Below are 20624 nucleotides of genomic sequence, written 5' to 3' on the forward strand. Positions count from 1 at the left end.
GACCCCAGTTCGGCGCCCCGGCTCCGAGTCCCCGCCCCCGCCTCCTGCTCCCCAGATCTCCACCTCTCTGTCTCTCGGTCGCGGCGTCTCCACAGCCTGCCGAAAGGCACAGGCTCCCGTCCCCCCACCTCGGCCTCCGCCCCCGGCTCTGCCCACGTCCTCCGCCCGCCTGGCAGCCAGCGAAGCGCCGGGCCTCGCTCCCGTGCGTCCTGCGGAGGCGGAGGCGCGGAGAGGCGGCAGCGCCGCTGGGGAGGGGGGCAGAGGCGCATACAGTGGCGCGGAGGCTCGGAGAGAGGAGACGTGGAGGGAGGGACTGAGCCGGACGGCGGCGGACACGGCCTCGCGCACCGGGAAGAGTGCAGCGCGGTCTGAGCGCCGAGCGCGGGTCATCGAAAACGACGCTCCGGTGGTCTCCGGCCGCCCATGCACAGAGCGCCCTCTCCCACAACCGAGCAGCCGCCAGGCGGAGGGGACAGCGCCCGCCGGACCCCGCAGCCCAGACTCAAGTTAGTGGGCAAAGGGAAGCCGACGGGGAGTGGAGATGGGTGGAGCTGGACTCCGGAAAGGGGTCCGGAGGGCGGAGGTCGAAGGAAAGGGGGACGGGGGTGGGGGGTGGAGACTGATGGAAAAGGGGGTGCGTCTTCGAATTAGGGGACCCTGGGAGAAGGCAGGGAATCTGATGAAGCTGGATATGAAAGAATAGTACCTAAGTCTCCACTCCCCCCACACCGTTTACTCTGCGGGCATGACCTGTCATGTGAGACCCTGCAAAGAATGTGGGGGACCCAAGCTCCAGGGGAAGCCCAGGAGCTGTAGCTGATACCAGGGCCCGTGGAGGGCGGCTCAGCTGGCTCAGTCTGTGGTTGGCACGGAGCGCGCGGGCCCCAGGTCCGGGAGAAGCCGGCGCCTTCGAGCCAAGAGAGCACAGAGAGATGCCTTGGGCGTCCCTCCCTGTTTCTTTACCTTTACTTACAGCGTGGGGAGGGGACTATCGATGTGCAGGCTCTCTTTCAAGGGGCCTGGAGCTTTCCGCCGCTGCACTTGGAGATGTGGGTGGAAAATGAGGGAGAAAAGGGTAGGCGGGAGCCCTGGGGCGGTTTTCGCCCACAGACGCTACCACTATGGGAGTGTGTACAGGCGGAACCGGCCCCTAAGCAGAACAATTGAGGAACTTCTCCCGTCCCCCGTGCCTACTATAGAGTAGGTGAGGAAGGGCACTCTGGGAGAAGGGACAGCTGAGGGGCATTGGACAGCCTGGGGGAGAGGAGAGTCCCTGGGGCAAAGAGCAGGAGTGTGCAGGAATGCCTAATCCAGGGGAGAGCTTCAGAGAGCGGAGCAGGGGTCCACCTGGCTACTGAGAAGGAAAGGGCCACACCCCTCCTTCTCAGTCACCTGGGCAGCATGCCAAGAGGGAGTGAAGCTGGCCAGCAGTGGTCCCAGGTGTCCACTGTGGGGACGACAAGGGTCCTACATTCACCTCAGTGCAGGAAGTCACCTTGAGTAATGCTGTGACTGCTGGGTGTTTAGGGTGGAAGGTGAGGATTGTATTTTGGAGAGGGAGGTTCATCCAACCCCCATCCCCACCTCCACCCCCCGGGGGTTGTGCAGGCTGGTTTCAACACTCAAGGTATCCTTGCCCTGAGCCAGAAAAGTACAAACTGAGGGTGGTAGCTAAGAGCCTTTGATTTCTGCAGAGACTGGACTGGTTTGGTTCTTCTGGCCAGTTTGGCATGGTACTAGCATGGCTGTGCTTGTTACCTGTTTCTCACAGTCTGTGCTCAGGCCTGGACACTGAGCAGACAAAGCATTCAATAGAGGGGAAAAGCAGGCAAGAAAAAGGACAGTTGTGACTGTGGGTTACCCTGCAGGGGGACTTGCACTGACTGCCCCCTCTCTGTCTTGTGTACCTCCTTCTCAGGCCCAGTGCCCGAGCCATGGCGTTGCCTCGGACCCTGGGGGAGCTGCAGCTGTACCGGGTCCTGCAGCGCGCCAATCTCCTTTCCTACTATGAGACCTTCATCCAGCAGGGAGGGGACGATGTGCAGCAACTATGCGAGGCTGGTGAGGAGGAATTCCTAGAGATCATGGCACTCGTGGGCATGGCTACCAAGCCCCTACATGTCCGACGCCTGCAGAAGGCACTGAGAGAGTGGGCCACCAATCCAGGGCTCTTCAGCCAGCCAGTGCCTGCCGTGCCTGTCTCCAGCATTCCACTCTTTAAGATCTCCGAGACTGCAGGCACCCGGAAAGGAAGCATAAGCAACGGGCACAGCAGCCCAGGGGAAAAGGCAGGCAGTGCCCGAAGTTTTAGCCCCAAGAGCCCCCTTGAACTTGGAGAGAAGCTGTCACCACTGCCTGGGGGACCTGGGGCAGGGGACCCCCGGATCTGGCCAGGCCGGAGCACTCCAGAGTCTGACGTTGGAGCAGGAGGAGAAGAGGAAACTGGCTCACCCCCCTTCTCCCCACCTGGAGGGGGAGGAGTCCCTGAAGGGACTGGGGCTGGGGGGCTGGCAACAGCTGGGGCTGGGGGTGGTCCAGATCGACTGGAGCCAGAGATGGTACGCATGGTGGTGGAGAGTGTGGAGAGGATCTTCCGGAGCTTTCCAAGGGGGGATGCTGGGGAGGTGACTTCCCTGCTAAAGCTGAATAAGAAGCTAGCACGGAGCGTGGGGCACATCTTTGAGATGGACGATAATGACAGCCAGAAGGAGGAGGAGATCCGCAAATACAGCATCATCTATGGCCGCTTTGATTCTAAGCGGCGGGAGGGCAAACAGCTCAGCCTGCATGAGGTGAGGACCCCAGCCTCCCAGGCTTTGCTCTTGTCTCCCAAGCCTCAACCTGCTTACCTCTGAGAACCCTCACACTCCCCAACTCTGTTTCATTGCCCCTTGACCAGGACCCCAAGCCCTGACCCTCTCCCTACACCACCCCAAAGCCCAACTACCAAGGGGAAAGCAGAGGTACAGGCAAGAGCCCAGCTGTCCAGCCCTGTGGGGTCAGGACCCCACAGAAGTAGAGGAGGCCCCAGGAGTTCCTAGGAAGCTGTGGGTGTTGGCCTTTGTCTTCCTCCTTTAGAAAACTCCTTCGTTGTGTCAAAATCCAAGCAAACATCTGATGGAGGGACCTCATTTGTCTGATGGTTGACGGGGTGTGAGGAGGTCTGGGCAGAGGAGGGAGGATTCTGACTGCTCTGCCCTCCACAGCTGACCATCAACGAGGCTGCTGCCCAGTTCTGCATGAGGGACAACACGCTCTTACTGCGCAGGGTGGAGCTCTTCTCCCTGTCACGCCAGGTGGCCCGAGAGAGCACCTACCTGTCCTCCTTGAAGGGCTCCAGGTGAGACTCCCTTCTCCAGGTCCTTCCTAGATTAGAATCCTGCCAAGGAGCTGAGTTACACCCTAATCTCCAGTTCAGGTACCTCTAGGCCTGCTGCCAACCCACCTACATGGCCTGTCTTTAGCTAAATCCACTTATCTAAGGTCTGATTCCTCCTTCCATTTATCTCAGGTTCCCTCTGACCACCCACAAAAAATAGTGCCGATTTGGAGACTCCTGGTCAGCCAGTTTCTTTCTGGAGTTTTGAAATAATGCAAGCCCCTCACCAGGTTCTGGGCCCCACCCATCTTGTGTCCCGCACCCTTCTTATTCCTCTCCATCTTTGCAGGCTCCACTCTGAAGAATTGGGAGGCCCCCCACTCAAGAAGCTAAAACAGGAGGTAGGTTTTCCAGGCTGCACGAAGGGGGTTAGCATAGCCTTTCCCCAACCCCCTCCCTTGCCAGGCCCTCATTTCCTCATTTGGGGCATCCACAGGTTGGAGAGCAAAGTCACTCTGAAATCCAGCAACCTCCCCCAGGCCCTGAGTCCTATGCACCCCCATACCGCCCCAGCCTGGAGGAAGACAGCGCTAGCCTGTCTGGGGAGAGTCTAGATGGACACTTGCAGGGTAAGTGTGCATCAGAACACTTCTTTTCTTACGGTGTTGGGATGGAGGGTGTGGGAGGAGGGAGCCAGGGAGCAACTGCCTGGAACAGGGTTGGGAGGCCTGGCTGGATGGGGGCAAAAGGGCCTGGGCCTATGGGTTTGGCTGGGTGGTTGAGGGTGGGGGTTGCCATGACTGTAGTCCCTTATCTGACCCATGCCCATGCCCACAGCTGTGGGGTCATGCCCAAGGCTGACGCCGCCCCCTGCTGACCTGCCTCTGGCATTGCCAGCCCATGGGCTGTGGAGCCGCCACATCCTGCAGCAGACACTGATGGATGAGGGGCTGCGGCTAGCCCGCCTCGTCTCCCATGACCGCGTGGGCCGCCTCAGCCCCTGTGTGCCTGCGAAGCCACCTCTCGCAGGTGAGGCAGCCAGCAGTGCTGTCCCCAAGCACCCCCACCACCCAGGCCCACATAGCAATCCTGGTGTCCCCAGGGCCAGGTGGGAGAAAGAGGGGCACAGTCCTCAGAGCCATAGGAGGGTCAGGCTCCAGCCAGCCAGGCCTTGGGCTGAGGAGAGGAGGACTGTGTAGGGCTGTTCCCTCTCAGGAGAGTCTGACCCTATTGGGACTCTGTGAATGGGGCATTGAAGGGAAGCAGGAAGGGAAACTTGGCTATAACTTCCACCAGGGCAGGAGGGTGGAGCAGTCTAGGACTTGGGGGGTGGGGGAGGTTACCCAGTGTGGAAGCTGAGGAGCCAAGAGGGGGATGCTTTGTGTGCCGACGGGGAAGAGGGAGTCGGCCAGCAGAGGGCCGGGCAGCGGCTGGGCTGAGAGTGATGCAGCAGACAAAGCCACCAACCCTGGCTTGGTATTTTTAAACTGCGTGTGGGTGGGAAGTGGGGGTGGGGACTGGAAGGGGGGCTCTTCTTGGGGGAGAAGCTGGGAGGCTGGCTTCCTGTATTCCCCCTGATTTGGCTTCTAAGAAACTTGGCGGGGGGCATGGTAGGGTGGGTGGGGCCTGGGAGGGGGCCAGGGATAAAATGGGGGAGGCAGAGCCTGGGGAGGGGGGGAAGGGGAGAGGTCAGAGCCAAGCCGCCCCCACAGCTCCTGACAGAACCAGAAATTCCAGCAGAACGGAGGCGGGAGAGACGGAGAAAGAGGCACATGCAGAGACAGAGAGCTACACACAGCTAGAAAGGGGAGGGGGCACACACTTGGGTATGGAACCCCCCTCCATACACACATGGTGGGCAAGAGGCAGTAATTGAGTAAATGAAGCTCATCTTTGCAGCCTTCGTTCTACCCTGCCTCTGTTCTCAACCACCCCTCTGTGCAGCATCCACCCCACAGCCTCCTAACCTGCCCCTTCTCCCTGCAGAGTTTGAGGAAGGGCTACTGGACCGATGCCCTGCCCCAGGACCCCATCCTGCTCTGGTGGAAGGTCGCAGGAGCAGCGTTAAAGTGGAGGCTGAGGCCAGCCGCCAGTGAGGGGTGGACTGGTGTCATCAGAGCCAGGAGCCGGACTTCTGGCTCACACAGACCCTCACACCCTCAATCCCAGGCATCTCATCACAGCCTGGATCCTGCTGCTGCTCTTCTCCTGCCTCCCCACCTGCTCCATGGACACAGAACTATGGAGCTTCAAGCAATAATGAGCAAGGGGCCTGGCGAGAGGACACAAGAAGGGTGTGTGGTGCCCCCTCACCCTTGCCTAGAACAATGGGGCAAGGACTCTGCCCCCAGGGCATTTGGGGTTCTTCCCTCCCTGACACAACACACTCCTGTTCTCTCTAATTTGAACCAGTGGTGTGAGCAGTTGGACTCAGTTTGGACATGGGGGAAAGGGGGACTTCCCTGAAAAGGTCCAGCAGCTAAAAATGGAAACGTTTCCCCCCAGAACTGGGGGCCTGGGAGCACTGGACTTGTTCCTCCTATCTTTTCCTCCCCCATTTTTGTGCTTCTAGTTTGTTTATTTAATTTAACAAGTGCTGCAGTTTGCCCACCTATCCTCATCTTTCCCCCAAGTCCTCAGCAATTCTTTCCCTCCTCCCTTTTGGGGGGGGTGGGAGTAGGATCCCCTTCACCGGCTCCCTGGGGAGGCCTGGGTTGGACTCAGGGTCTCCCTTGGAGACTGGACCACAGCACCTGTCTGAGCAGTTAGAGCATCTTTCTTTTCAGATCGTGTACAGTAGATTATTTATTTTGTTATTTTGAAATAAAATTTATTTTATGGCTTAGGATCTATGACCCCCCACCACAAAGAGGGAGAAAGGGTGGTATGGGATGGGGGAGTGGAAGGAAGCTGGCAAGAAGGATGGGGAATAGGAAGGAAGCAGTGGGTAGGCCCCCTCATACACTGAGAGGACCCCGTGCCTGGGCCCCAGACTCACCCACTACCTCCATGCAAGATTGGCCACTGAAGCTGCAGCCACATACAGATGACACAGCCACATAGACCCAGCTGGACAAAGCCATACTCAAAGTTGAGTACATTGCAGTTAGCATACATCAAAGAGGCAAGCACACTCACTGGTGTGTGTGCAGTGTCTTATACTTCCAAACTTGTGGTGTCACTCAGGCAAAATCAGACATGTTTTCTATGTGGCCATACAAGTAACATGTGACATCTATATATTAACATGTCTCAGGTACACACACTTTCACACAGTTCTACACAAACAGCCCTTGTGCTTCTGCCCAATCACCTACACATAACCAGACATCTGACTGACAGTAATTTGGGGCTGTTTGGGATTTGTTTTTTAATCTGGACAAAACCCACATCAGTAACCAGACGCACAGACCCTCCCCCTCTTCCCACCCAGGGTGTCCTGTACAGCTTCCCATCACCCCAGGCTGGGAATCATCCCTCCATCCTATCTACTGCAAATGTGCACATGTCTGCATGTTTCTACATATGCAGCCTGGGCCCTGGCTGGGAGTGGGTGGAGAGGCCTTCCATGCCCTAAACTGTGCTCTTGCTTAGCCCCCTTCCTGCTCATTCCCATCTTCCAAGGAGAGCTGTGTGTTCTGCATGTGCAGGCGTGCTGTGGTGTGTCTCACTTTAGAACCTGCATTTCTCTTCCAGTTCTGGAAGGTGGGGACGGGTGTGTGGTAGGAAGGAAGGAAGATGTGGATGGGCTCCACCCACTGTGCATTCTTATGGCAGTCTTCCTCTTGGCCAGGAAGTAGATGGGGGTGGGGGGCACCCCACCTGCTGCTGGCAGGAGCATGGGCAGATGTCCAGAGCAGGTCTGCGGGGGTGAAAGAGCTGTCTCTCTGGGTTCCCCCTCCAGCTGGGATCACCAACTAGGGTTGGCCCTTAGGTCCAGGTGGGACATTGAGATCCCAGGCTGCCCATAGGGGGAGGGCTGAAGTAGAGGCTGGGCTCCCAAGGACCCTCCCCCTGACTCCCCTTGCCCCTCCAGGAGAAGCTTGTTGAGGTCCTGTTCAGTGGGAGGCAGCAAGGGTGGGAACATGTCTTCACTGACCCTGCAGAGAGGAAAGGGAGAAGCAGTGGGGTAGGCTTGGCACCCACTCCTCTAGCCCCCACCCAGCCGTCAGCTCCCAGGCCACCACTCACCAAGTGCCCTGAGGAAAACTTCCAACTGGCTGGCTCAGGCAGCTATCTTCTGCCATGGTCACATCCGAGCACAGCAGTGGCTCAGGGCTGGACCCGGCATGCTCCTGAGACTGGCATGGCATCAGGCCCCTGCAGGGACCAGAAAAGTAAGATAGGAGTGAAGAGTGAGGCTAGGAATGAATGGGGAGCATGGGATCCAGATGGGTGGTTACTCACTGAGGGTGAGGTTGGTCAAAGGGCAGGCTCATCTGGCTCAAGCTGGGGGGCATCTGCAGGTGAGGTCTGGAGACAGGAAGGAGGGCATAGTCAGAAAGGAAGATTGGGCAAGGACAGTATGGCAAAGTCAAGACCACTGAATAGCAACAAGTTCGAGGTCCTTATCCTGAGGCATAGCCCTCGGCGAGCCTTCTCTAGTTGTGAGCTAAATCTTCTAATCTGTAAAATGTGTGTGTGGTGGGGACTGGGAGTGGGGTGGGAGGAGGAGAGGAGAGCTGGGTTAGCTAATTCCTAATGCTGCCTTGGACTCTGAACTTTGATGGTGCTAGATCCCCCTGATCCCCACCCCCACCTCAACTCCTGAGAGGGGATATGCTGTGCCTTGACTAAGAGTTAGTAAAGCACCTGAGTGTTGCCTGGGGAACAAAGATGTCTAGGCCACTTCAAGGCCAAAAGCAAGGCCAAAACAGACAAATAAATAAAAATCAAGACTGCAGATAAATGACAGTGGATTTCAGGGGCAGGAGAGAGGATACAAATACCTACATAACTCTTGCTGTGAGCCAGGTACTATGCTCAACTTCACACATATTAACCAACCTGCACAACGATCCTATGAGAAAGGGATTACTGTATCACTATTCCCCATTTTACAGCTGAGGTGCCAGAGTTAAGAACCTTGCCAGTCAGTAAGTGCAGGAGCTGGAACCCTAGCTGGGAGGTTCTGAGCCCTAAGGGCTAAAGCCTCAGAGGAGTGGCGGAAGCTGGGGTGTTAGCTTCTGCTGCCCCTTTCACACAGAAGTTCTCTCCTAACAAAGGCAAATGCCCATGTCCCTTGCAGGGGGTAACCCAGTTCCAAAGAGGTTCTCCCACTTACTCCTGGAAGGTTGGCAATACACTGACCGATTCTTCCAGGGGTAGGGCTGGATATGAGTGAGCATGTGGTGGGTACACCTGGGGCCTGGGGAAAGAAAGCAGACCCCCTAACATCAGCCCTTCCCTGGACACCCCACGCCCTGCCTCAAGGTAGGGATTTTCCTTTTGTGGAAAGGAAAATCCCTACTTGAGCCCCAGTGCCAGCTCTCCTAGCTGCCCACACTGAGAGCCCGGCTGCACAGACCCCTCCCATCCCCATCTCTCAAGCTCCTTACACCGTATCTGGGCCGAGCTGCATGTTCATGGAGGAATCAGGGGCCATTCCAAGATCGTAAGTGGGCACCATGGAAGGTATCTGGGGCTCCAGGGTGGGAAGTGGCTGGTCCCTGGAGGCCGGAAGGGGGCGTGGTATGGGTGACTGACATGCTACCACCGCTTCCTGCAAGTAAGTACCAGGCCCCACACACCCTTCACACCACCACTCACCTTTCCACAGTCATCTTGATGGAAGCTGGGACGTAACCCCTGCCATCCTTACCCATCTGTTCAGCTGTTGTGGGGGAGGAAAGAAAGCCGTGGAGCACGCAGGGTTAGGAGGGAGATGGAAAATGTGGGTGGGTAGGAGAATTGGGGCTACAAAAATGGAGAGAGAAATCAGGGATGACACATAGTGGGCAGGGCGGGGGCAGCTGGGAGCAGGGTGGGGATGGGTAACAGGAAGGAGTCAGAACTGCCAGCTCCAGCTCACGCTTGTAGTGGCTCCGGAAAGCCTCGTCCTTGGGTTTCTTGGGGTAGAGGTTTTTGAGCTGAGCAAGGTCCCGGATTCGGTCCCCCAGTGAGCGAATGGACAGGTCTTTGGCAGAGAATGGCTGGATGTTCTCTATCTGCGGGGAGCCTACAATAGGAATGAGACCCTGAGTGCCCCTGCCCAGACTTTATTCCCCTCCACCACCCCACCACAGGCTTCATTCTCAATCTATCAAGGCAACGGGGAGAGGAGCCAGACTAGGGGTCCTGAGGTGGGGAAAGCCTCCAATCCATTCCCACAGAGCCCACAGTGAGAAGGTAGACGTTCAGACCACAGAAGGGAGAGAAGCTGGACCTAAGGAAGAGCCTCCTGAAGACCAGAGTTGTCATCAAGGAAGGTCAAGACATTTCCTTCCCAGAAGAAACCCCAGAGGGCACAGGCAGAGGACTGGCTGGGGTGGCCTCACCATCCTGGCCCCAGATGACATGGGCAATGGTGATGCCTCCAATCTCTGAGTCGCTGAAGCGAAGGAGGAAGGTTCCATCAGGCTCGTTGACGAGAAGGCTAGTGACGTACTGTTTGCTGATAAAGCCGATGATCAGCCTGGCCAGGGAGGAGAGGACAGGGTTGGAGGCACTGGGTGTGGAGTGGGAGCTGGGGGCACAGCTGCTCACGCCACCCGAGGCAGGGACTCACCGATCTGACCAGTAGCTCCGGAGACAACGTTTGGTGAGGTCCAGGACACCATCAAACCACTGCCAAAATGTGAAGCCACGCCCCAGCAGGATCTCCTGTGGGAGAAGAGGGGAGCTGGTGTGGGCACGGGAGGGCCAGAGCTGGAGGGGTTGTCGCAGGCACTGAGCCGAGTGTCCACATGATACAGTCCCAGGGCGCAGAGACCAAACTGGACCAAAAAATGACAACCAACACTCACCTTTACCGTGCTCCAGGAACTATTCTAAGCCCTTTCCATAAATTAATTTACCTGATCTTTGCAAGCCTATGGAAGTACGTCCTCTAACTATCCCATTTTACAGATGGAGAAATGAAAACCCAGAAGGGTCAGATTCAAATAACTTGCCCAGGTCCGCACTGCTGGTTAGAGGAAGAGCTCATGTTTAGCCCAGGAAGTCTGGTGTGGGGTCCCTTGTAACCCTGGGGTTCACCCCTCCCTAATGAGTCTTGGCGGAAGCGGGATCCAGAGAAGGTGGCTTCCTGGGTGTGAATGCCCTGCTCCCTTTGTTAACACATCCTCTGGTCACGTGAGCTTTTCAACCTTCACTTTTTTTTCTAACAGAGCAGCACACGACTGCATTTACCCAGCTAGCCATCAACCAAGAAACCAAGATCTTTCTCCGCTGCTCTTGTAACAGACCCAGTCCAGAGACAACTTATTTTGGAGGCAGTAAAACCTAGTAGCTAAAAGCAAGAGTCAGAAATATGGGGTTCCATCGCAGGCATGCCACTTGTCTGCTGTGAGGCCTTGGACAAACCATGTATCCCCTTTGAGCATCAGGTTCCTCGTCTGTAAAGTGAGGATAATAATAGTACCTACCTCAAAGGGATGTTGGAAGGATTAAATGAGGTAACATACGTCAAGTGCTGAGTGCAATGTCTGGCATATAGTCAGCTATCAGCACACAGTAGCCAGTATTACTGCATGTGTTCTTGTGGAACTTCATCCAGGTTTTTACAATAGGAACTATTTTCCCAATGGGTCAAAGTCATTTTGAGTCAGAACTGTGTTTACACATAATCTAGGTAAGTCATGACAGTCGCTGGTAAAGAGGGGGAGGACAGAGGGCCCCCAGCCCAAAATCTGAAGGATGCCAGAGGACGCAGGCTCCAGGCCAACCCCTGGAGCTGAGGGGTTTGTTTTCCTGCTTGGGTCATGACAGGGGCCTTCCTGATAGACATGCCAGGCATAGTGAAGACCCCAACAGTCAGTTCCTGGGCTGAGGTTGGGGAGGCCCTGAGTGGCCCAGGCATAAAGAGTTTGTGAGGATGGGAGGTCCAAAGGGCAGGGGAATGACCTTGTTGAACTGTGACCAGGACACAGAACGGTGCTGGAAGGCTTCCATGCTGAGGCTGTTGTCATTGAAGATCTTCTGGGCCAGGAAGAGGAAGTGCTCTGGCAGTAGTCCCCGGTTGGTCCCCACCTCAGCCATAAACTTGAGGTTCAGAGTTTCACACATCTTTTCCCAGGGCACCCGCTCAGCTACCACAAAGGGCACACGGTCCTGAGGTGAGGGGGGAAGGAAAGGGTGCCCCAGGCTATCATCCCTGTTCTTCCTCAGGAGGGCCTTCACACTTCCCACCTCCCCAAGGTTACCCCTCCCAGACATTGTGCCCCTGAGCTCATGCTCAAAGATAGTGTTTTTGCAACAGTAGTTTAGGACACTTCAACATCATAAGGCTGGCATGCAAAGAGGTCAGAAGTACGAAGGCAGGTCCCTGAGGAGTGGAGATCACTCCCATTTGAACGGGCTGTCCCACCAGCCTGCACCCCCCATGTCACAGCCCACCCTACCTCCTGCCCCTGCTCCAGGTCTTTCCTCACCATCTCAGAGAAGGCATTGTCCCACAGGATGGTGGCTTTTGCATTGTTGTCTTGGTTACCATGGACGATGACCACCAGAGGCAGAGACAGGGCCTGCAGGGGATAAGGAAAGGGGGTTCTTTTTACTGGGACAAGGGACTTCCTCCTGGGCTGGCTCCAAGAGTATGGGGAAGCTATCGGATTCACACAACATATTTGAAAGATCGTGGTATGTTATCAAACACTTTCAGGAGCTCAATTAGGGCCTCCCTGTAGAAAAGTGAGTCAGTGCTAGGGAGCCAGACCTCCAGATTTAAAATGTCAGCTCCAACACAGGAGCTGTGTAACCTGGGAAAATTAATCAATCCGTCTGCCTCAGCGTCCTCGCCTGTAGAATGAGGCTAGTAATGGTACCTACCTCATAATGTTACTGTGAAAATCAAGTGTGTGAGTATTGTTCTTAAAACAGCACCCTGGCCTATAAAAAGGGTACAACCGCATTGGTTTCCACCACACTATTATTCCCAGCATGCACTTCCTGTTCCTGCCCCTTGGCTCACCCTGGCCCCGGAGCACCTGCCACACACGGGTATGGGAGTCACAAGGGATGAGGACCCAGGCCTCCATGTGTGGCACGTGGGGCCTAGGGCCTGGACTAGGCAGGCCAGGGCCTCCGCTCACCTGCAGCTGGACGGGGAGCTTGCTGGGGCCAAGTGTGAAGCTGGTGGAGAACAGCACGGCACACTTCTCCTCCGTAACAGACTCCGTGCCCTTCCGCTCGCACCGCTTGATCTTCTTCAGAAGCTGTGGGGTAGGGTGAGGGAGAGCAGGGCTGAGGGCAGAGACCAGGGTGCCAACACCCTCTCCCAGGACAGCCCAAGTCTGCAGACCCCAGCCCACAGCTCCCTGAAGCCCTCACCAGGTTCTTGAAGAGGGCGGAGCAGCAGTTCCCAGGAATGCTGTTCTCCAGGGGCACGGTGTTATTGAGGATTTCCCCCGTGCTTTCTCTAGCAGGGGAGGTCAGAGAGTGAGTGGGCTCCTTGCGGCTGGGCCAGGTGGGAGGAGGAGCTCAGGACCATGGTGAAGGGCATGGCCAAGGGCCCCAGAGCTCCATCTCCCTGCTTGGCTTCTTCAGGATGGAGTCTCCATCTTGGCCAAATCGTGAGGCCCCAATGCCACCCAGGCGGGCCCCTCTCCTTCCTCTGACTTGACCATTCAGGGTCCCCACATCCCGCGGTCCCCTCCTCATCACCCTGCTCTTTGTGGTGCCAGTCCTCCCAGCTCCTCTGGCCTCCACCACCCTAAGAGGCCTCCTCCAGCCCCAGCTTACGCTCCAGCCCCAGGTCCCTGGGCCATGCTCAGCTCCCTCGCCTGCTTCTCGGTCACCATGTCGGCCCTAACCAGTGGAGGCTTGGCTGGGGCCCCCAGGAGCCGCAGGCCCAGCAGAAATCGAACCCCAGCCTGGAACTTGGTCTGAGTCTTCAGAACCTGTGGGGGCTGCTTCTCCACCAGGAAAGAGCTGGGAGGAGCGAGGAGGACACAAGGGGAGTTAGCAACTGGGTGCTCTTCTGTCCTCCGCCACAGCTCCAGCCCTCTTCCTTCCTTCCTGGGTCTGCTCTGGGCCAGGCTCGAAGCTCGCAGGGCATACCTGGTGACAAGGGTTCGCAGGACTTCATCCAGCTGGCTGATCAGCACTGCCTGCGTCTTAGGCTCAAGCTCCCCACCAGCCGTCCCCACCTCCTGCTGCAGCTGGGAATAAATGTCCACCAGGCTCTCACACCTGGGGCCAGGACAGTGGTCAGGGGGCACAGGATTCAGGCTGCCTTCTCCAGCCAAACCCCCTTTCTCTAAACCCAGGAGGAAAGCAGGACAGTGTGTGTGGAGGGGTGGGAGTGGCAATGTGTGTGGCTGCAAGACACCTGGGCGTAAGGGATTCTGGGGCCTTCTTTGGCTCTGGATAGAAGATTCTTTCTCAGTACCTGGACCCCCTGTGGAAACCCAGCTACCTCTTCCCTGAAGCTCTAGTACCCAGATCAGCTGCCAGCACCCATGGCGTTTTTGTGCAAACTGAAAGGTGTCCTCATCCAATAGACCAAGTAGAAGGCTCTGGGCTCAGGGTTGGAAAAGAAAAGCATCGTTTGGGTGAGCTCCTGCTAGAGCCCCCTTGGTCGGGCATGCTTATAAAGGACAAGACTGAACAGCAGTGTGCACAGCTCTGCTACAACTGGCTCCCCTGAATCCTGGCCCACTCCAAGGCCCACTCGTCTGTTTTTTCTATCTCACACCCGTGGGTCCTCCTGCAGGGACAGCAGGTGCGTAGCCCCTGCGCCCCTCCCCCGCCAGCCCTGCCCCAACCTCTCCTGTAGTGGAGCCAGGCTCTCCTCAAAGGGTGCACCATTCCCTGCCAGCTGCTGCTGCCGTTTCCAAATCTGGATCCTCTTCAACACCAGGGCCTGGGCAGCCTCCAGCTCACCGATGGTCTCCTGCAGCAATGTGGCCAGGGCCTGTGGGCAGGGACGACCTGAGCCAGGGCCACACACTGCCTCCTCAGCCTGCTCCTAAGGATAGTATGTTCTTTCTCACCCCTCTGGCATTCCTTGCCCCATTGCGGTCTGTGTCTCTCTGAGGTCTAATCTCCAGAGATTTGAGACCCCTCAAAGATTGCACTTGGAACACAATCCCCACTCTCAGCCCATTACTCACCTCACTTGGCCCAGTCCCATTGGCAGGTGTTTCTCTCAAGCTGTGCAGAGGTACTGAAGGTAGGGACAGAAATCAGGGGTACAGATAGATTTGATGTTCAGTCATGGTGGAGGTCTAAGAGGGAATCACTCCCACACACTCCCCAAAGCACTCTTAGAGCTCCAGGCCCAGGCTCCCACCTTGGCCAGCTTCAGCCCCCTGCTGCAGGGCTTCTCGGAGAAGACGGATTTCCCCCACTCGGTGCTGCAGCCTCCGCAGGGCTGTGTTAAACTTGAGTTCTTCCTGCTTCCAGTGGAAGGTCATTGGCAAGTGGCGGAACTGCACAAGAAGGACAGATGCCAAGAGGTGAGAAACTCTACCCATCCCCTTACACTTGGCCTCTACTCCCCAAAGGGGTACCTGCTACTATGCTCTACAGAAAAAGACAAGCCACTTCCCTTGTCTGGCTCTCCTTCTCCCTTTTGATAATTCTTCCAGACCTTGTGGAATGTTCCAGGGATAAGACTTCTCTCAGCAGAATCAGCTCCTTACCCCTTGCTCTCTCCTCCCAGGCTTCACTACCCTTGGTCCCTCATTTTAAGCTCCCCTGCATGGCTTGAAGTTCACTCTGATCCCAGGAACCCCCTTTGGTCATCCTGGACCTAGAACACTGAGCTTTCCCTTAAGTCCAAATTCCTTCTAGCTTCTCATGGCTCATGAGAAATTCAGGGAGGTGAGTTGGGGTGCGGGGTTATCACAATACCTGTTCCACAACAGCTTTTTTCTCCCCTTGAAGTATTTGTCTGAAAGTGGCCACCAGCTTCAGTGGGTCCCTCTGATATATGCTCTGTAGAAATGGAGGTGGTAGACAGGGTTAGCCTGGTTCTTACTATGTTGCTCGCCCTCTAGTCCACACCCCTTCACACACGCACTGAAGGGCAGTGTAGCTGTGAACTCTAAGTTTTCATGCAGTTACATACTTTCAAAATCTGATTTGCATGCTAGCTAACAGCTAACCACAGGAACAATGTGCTTCCAGCATCCAGCCAATTTCTTCCAGTGCCCAAAGCTACCCCCAGCTCTACTTCTGGCCCCACCCCAGCCTTGTCCCCACCTCCTGCTCCCACCTCCTGCTCCCACCTCCTGCTCCCACCTCCAGGGTGCTGATATGTTGCAGAATGGTGCTCCCCTCCCCCTGCTCCCCAGCTGAGGCCTGAAGGCGCTGGACAGTGGAGGAAAGTAGGGCGCTGGCCATGTTGCAGCAGAAGGCATCTGCACCGACCAGGAACTCCCTGCAGGAAGATCGGGATGGGGGCACCTCAGGTCTGCTCTGCTGACTCCACCCACTCCTATTCTCCATTCAGACCTACTGCAGCCCTCATCTGTGCCCCTAAATCCCCAGTTTTCCAGCTGTTATGGGAAGTGCCCTTGCCCCAGACCTGAATTCCTCTCTCTTTGGCTCAGCCTTCTAACAGGGTGGGGACTCCACGTGTCAACATGCATAGTCTAGTAGATGCAGCAAAGACTCCCACTAAATCTAGGCTGCCACACATGGAATAATGGGCCCCAAGTCCCAAAATGGGGCAGATAAAATCCAGTGAGAGAGAAGCTGGGCAGGGAGGGCCTAGAGGAGCAGCGTGGGACAGCAGGACTCACCAGGGCTGGCTCTCCAGCCAGTCACCCAGCAGACGCCGCAGGTGTTGGGGAAAATCAACATAGAGCCGCTGCAGTTTTTCTGGGGGTATCTTGGAGACCAGACCCCACAGAGACATGATCTGGAGTTCAGAGAGTGCCTGGAGGAAAGGAACAAGGCCACTCTGAGAGGTGCCCGAGAAAGCCAACCTATGTTACAGAGCAGCCAGCGACATCCTGTGACAGACCTCTGGGAGAATATCCCCACCACCACTCGCAGCCAGACCAGGGACATCTTTGGCCAATGCATGAGACAAGGTTACCCCTTCCATGGCAGACACAGGGGTGATGGGCTGGGAAGAGCTGAGCTGCAGCAGAGGGGTGGGAAGACAGGGGAGATGGGGGAAGCTCTCTGAGAAAAAGCAGAGGACTTGGGTTGCAACTCTAGACCCGGCTCTGGTTCTCTGGGAAAAGAACCTCCCTGCCATGGGCCTCACTCTTCTCATCTATAAAATTTGAGGTTCAGGTAAGTGTAGAACTTTCTTTCCAAACTTTTGAAAGCAGCAGAATTTGTAGAATCCTTGTTTTTTAGACATAACACTACAGCACATCTAATAGATTACAGTCAAGTGTAAACCTCTGTTGTAAATCTGCTTTCTCTGTTGAAAGCAAGTGTGGCAGGCTTCCTTTTCCCCACCTCCTGACCCCAAAGGTGTCCCTGATCAACCCCCTCAAAACTCCAGGGCTCCAAGGGATAATTTGAGTATTACCAGGATAGATGATGAAGAGGGTGGTAGAGCAAAAATAGCTGCCACTAATTATGCACTTATATGTATGAGGCATTACACTGAACTCATTACTCGCATACCTCAGAGATATTCCGGGTTTGGTTCCAGACCTCCACAATAAAGCAAGCCAAGTGAATTTTTGGTTCCCAGTGTGTATGAAAGTTATGTTTACACTACACTGTAATCTATTAGATGTGCTATAGTGTTATGTCTAAAAAACAATGTATGTACCTTAATTCAAAAATACTTTAATGCTAAAAAATGCTGACCATCATGTGAACTTTCAGCCAGTCATAATTCTTTTGCTGGTAGAAGTCTTGCCTCAGTGTTGATGGCTGCTGACTGCTCTGGGTGGTGGCTGCTGAGATTGGGGTGGCTGTGGCAATTTCTTAAAATAAGACAACAATGAAGTTTGCTGCATCAATCGACTCTTCTTTTCACGACCGGTATCTGTAGCATGTGATGCTGTTTGATAGCATTTTACCCACAGGAGAACTTCTTTCAAAACTGGAGTCAATCTTCTCAAACCCTGCCATTGCTTTATCAACTCAGCTTACATGATATTCTAAATCCTTTGTTGTCATTTCAACAGTCTTCAGAGCATTTTCATCAGGAGTAGATTCCATCTCAAGAAACGATTTTCTTCACTCATCCATAAGAAGCAACTCCTCATCAGTTCAGGTTTAATCATGAGATTGCAGACATTCAGTACCATCTTCATGCTCCAGTTTGAATTCTAGTCCTCGTGCTGTTTCCACCATATCTGCAGATGCTTCCCCCACTGGAATTTTGAATGCCTCAAAGTCATCCATGAGGGTTGGAATCAACTTCTTCCAAACTCCAGTTCATGTTGATATTTTTACTTCTTCCCAAGAAGAATGAATGTTCTTAATGGCATCTAGAATGGAGATTCCTTTACAGAAGGTTTTCAATTTACTTTGCCCAGATCCATCAGAGGAGGCACTATCTATGGCAGCTGTAGTCTTATGAAATACATTTATTAAATAGTAACACTTGAAGGTAAAAATTACTCCTCCATCCATGGACTGCGGAATGGACGTGTGTGAGCAGGCATGAAAACATTAATCTCATCGTACATCTCCACCAGAGCTCTTGGGTGACCAGGTGTATTGTCAGTGGGCAATAATATTTTGAAAGGAATCTTTTTTCTGAGCAATAGGTTTCAATAGTGGGCTTAAAGTATTCAGCAAACCATGTAAACAGATGTACTGTTATCCAGACTTTGTTATTCCATTTGTGAAGCACAGGCAGAGTATATTTAGCATAATTTTTAAGAGCACTAAGATTTTTGGAATGGTAAATGAGCACTGGCTTCGCCTTTAAGTCATAAGGTGCATAAGCCCCTAACAAGAGAGTCAGCCTGTCCTCCTCACCTCTCTCAGCCTTCACAGAATTGAAGAGAGTCAGGGCCTTGTTCTGGATTAGACTTTTGCTTAAGGGATTGTTGTGACTGGTTTGATCTTCTCTTCAGACCACTCAAACTTTCTCCACATCAGCAATACGGCCATTTCACTCTTATTCATGTGCTCACTGGAGGAGCACTTTTTCTCTTCCTTTAAGAACTTTTCCTTTGCATTCACAACTTGGCCAAGTGTTTGTCTTAAGAGGCCTGGCTTTTGGCATGTCTCAGCTTTCAGCATGCCTTCCTCACTAAGCTTAATCATTTCTAGCTTTTGATTTAAAATGAGAGGTATGCCACTCTTCCTTTCACTTAGACACTTAGAGGTCATTGTAGGATTATTGATTGGCCTAATTTTAATATTGTTGTGTCTCAGGGAATAGGGAGGGCCCAGGAGAGGGAGAGAGACAGGGGACAGCCAGATGGTCTTCAGAGCGATCAGAACACGCACAACATTTATGGACTAAGCTCACCATCTTTTATCAGCATGGTTTGTGTTGCCCCAAAATTATGGCAATAGCGACATCAAAGATCACTGATCACAGACACCATGACAAATATAATAATAATGAAATGTTTGAAATATTGAGAGAATGGCCCAAATGTCACACAGATACAAAGTTAGAAAATGCTACTGGAAAAATGGCACCAATAGACTTGTTCCATGCAGGGCTGCCACAAACCTTAAATACGCAGTATCTGCAAACTGCAATAAAACGAGGTATGCTTGTATCTCTTCAGAGCCTCACAACAATCTTTCAAATATATAATTATCCCTTTTTCTAGATGAAGAAACTGAGTTCCAAGGCGGTTCTCTAACTTGACAAGGCCACTTAGCAAACAAGTTTGGAAATCAGGACTTAAATATGCGTGGGGGGGTTAACCACTACATTGTGCTGTTAGGATCCCTTCCCCATCTAGATCCCACCATCTTAAGAGGAGGGCGCTGTGGGAGGAAGGGAAGATCCAGGAAAGGGGAAAGCAGAGAGAACTCAGGGAGATGAGAGCCATTGGAAAAAAAAGTGGTTTGGTAAGCCTGCAGGCCTGCAAAAACCATAGAATTGGGGGAGGGGAAGCTAGGGGCTTAGAAGGCCAATGGCAGAGAAGAAAAGAGGGAGAGAGGAAAGGAGGAGATGGGACCAGCAGCAGAGAGGACTGCAGAGTGGGGTTTCTCAGAGGGCTGCCAAGTGGAGTGGGCAAACCAGTGGTTTCCCAGGGGTCTCCCAATTCATGTTTCTCATATTGTCCCTCTCCCCAAGATGAGGGAGAGGGTAGGGATGGAAACTCCCTGGGTCTCCCCAACCCAGTAATCCCAAGTCCTCCTGTTGCACTTTTAGCCTCTCCCCTCCCCCAGGACTCGCAAAGGGATGGAGAACAGAGGCACCCCATCTTTAGAGATTCCAGCTGCAAACCCCCTCCCTTGTTCCCGGCAGCCCTTTTCTCCCAGTGGCAGAATCCTGCCCACTTCAGCTCAAGGTCCTCCAATAGTCCTTTCTATACCCACTCCCAGCTTTTGGTCTGTGTTTCAAATTCAAAGTAGGACCCCGTTCCTCACATCTCTCTTCCTCTCCTGTTTCTCACCGTGCTCAGACCTTGCACCCTCTACTCTTACCCTGATAGGGGACTGAGTTGATCCCTAAGCAGCCCCCTTTCCTCTATACCCCCTCGATGACTGACAGCCTCCTGGCCTGGCCCTGACCTCAAATCTCCTCCCCCACTCCACTCCCAGACCTCAGGAAGCACGCTCTCCCCCAACCCCTCCCAATAGCGAAGCTGGGTTTGCAGGCCTGCCAGGACAGCGCCGCCTTCTGCTGTAAGCTCCAGAGGACCCGCAGGGAGGGAGGAGCCCCGCGCGAGGGGGCGGGGCCGGCAGCCCAGTGTCCCTCGAGAGGGGAAGCACACGTCCAGGATCCTCTCAGCCCCTGCGTGGCCTAGACCCGGTCACCTCGACGCCTAGATTCCTGTGTCCCGTGGCCGTGGGACCACAGGATCAAAAGTCGGAAGAGCTCCTCCGAGTTGGCCACCGCGGGAGGCGGGGCCAGCGCGGACGGGAGGGTTAGCCGCGCGCCGCCTGGAAAACTGGCTTCTGCAGCAGCCGAGCGTGGAGCGGGGTTGAGGGGGAAATTCCCCCTCCTCTGGGGCACCATGAGGTCGACATCTGGGGCTCGCTCACTCCGCAGCCACACCCTTGGACAGGAATCTTCTGGATGGGG

At 54.6% G+C, this 20624-nt stretch overlaps 2 protein-coding genes across 7 annotated transcripts in view; one reads left to right on the forward strand and one right to left on the reverse strand.

Moving 5' to 3' along the window:
* Positions 1-6167, forward strand: NAB2 (NGFI-A binding protein 2). 2 transcript variants are annotated; one of them, XM_036894958.2, is made up of 7 exons: positions 5-506; positions 1919-2792; positions 3207-3340; positions 3669-3720; positions 3816-3948; positions 4157-4348; positions 5306-6167. In XM_036894958.2, exons 1-7 carry the CDS (start codon positions 424-426, stop codon positions 5413-5415), a joined length of 1578 nt encoding a protein of 525 aa, XP_036750853.1. In that variant the 5' UTR covers positions 5-423; the 3' UTR covers positions 5416-6167. The 2 variants fall into 2 exon arrangements, with proteins under 2 accessions (XP_036750854.1, XP_036750853.1); XM_036894959.2 differs by lacking the exon at positions 4157-4348 and having other exon boundaries at positions 1-506.
* Positions 6112-20624, reverse strand: part of STAT6 (signal transducer and activator of transcription 6) — a 15142-nt gene continuing 629 nt past the window's right edge. Inside the window, exons 2-22 of one of the 5 annotated variants that reach the window (XM_057486807.1) lie at positions 16228-16364; positions 15712-15863; positions 15335-15418; positions 14772-14910; positions 14593-14645; positions 14245-14393; positions 13538-13669; positions 13220-13408; positions 12809-12896; positions 12571-12693; positions 11911-12003; positions 11384-11590; positions 10047-10141; positions 9817-9953; positions 9351-9497; positions 9089-9152; positions 8878-8988; positions 8604-8687; positions 7727-7792; positions 7511-7639; positions 6112-7419 (exon numbers count right to left, since the gene is read on the reverse strand). In XM_057486807.1, coding sequence (XP_057342790.1) covers positions 7230-7419; positions 7511-7639; positions 7727-7792; positions 8604-8687; positions 8878-8988; positions 9089-9152; positions 9351-9497; positions 9817-9953; positions 10047-10141; positions 11384-11590; positions 11911-12003; positions 12571-12693; positions 12809-12896; positions 13220-13408; positions 13538-13669; positions 14245-14393; positions 14593-14645; positions 14772-14910; positions 15335-15418; positions 15712-15863; positions 16228-16364 — 2569 coding nt within the window. In that variant the 3' untranslated portion in view covers positions 6112-7229. Of the gene's footprint in view, positions 7420-7510; positions 7640-7726; positions 7793-8603; positions 8688-8877; positions 8989-9088; positions 9153-9350; positions 9498-9816; positions 9954-10046; positions 10142-11383; positions 11591-11910; positions 12004-12570; positions 12694-12808; positions 12897-13219; positions 13409-13537; positions 13670-14244; positions 14448-14592; positions 14646-14771; positions 14911-15334; positions 15419-15711; positions 15864-16227; positions 16365-20624 lie in introns of those variants that run through there. The other 4 variants (XM_057486806.1, XM_036894955.2, XM_036894956.2 and 1 more) reach the window with 4 other exon arrangements.

Source organism: Manis pentadactyla, chromosome 10, assembly GCF_030020395.1.
Source record: "Manis pentadactyla isolate mManPen7 chromosome 10, mManPen7.hap1, whole genome shotgun sequence".
Lineage (NCBI taxonomy): Eukaryota > Metazoa > Chordata > Mammalia > Pholidota > Manidae > Manis > Manis pentadactyla.

Excerpts from the sequence above, each read along its gene's own strand:
- NAB2 (XM_036894958.2), top strand. The coding sequence starts at position 424 with ATGCACAGAGCGCCCTCTCCCACAACCGAGCAGCCGCCAGGCGGAGGG. Across the intron at positions 2,793-3,206 it reads AACAGCTCAGCCTGCATGAG|CTGACCATCAACGAGGCTGC; the intron begins GTGAGGACCCCA and ends TGCCCTCCACAG. Across the intron at positions 4,349-5,305 it reads TGCGAAGCCACCTCTCGCAG|AGTTTGAGGAAGGGCTACTG; the intron begins GTGAGGCAGCCA and ends TTCTCCCTGCAG.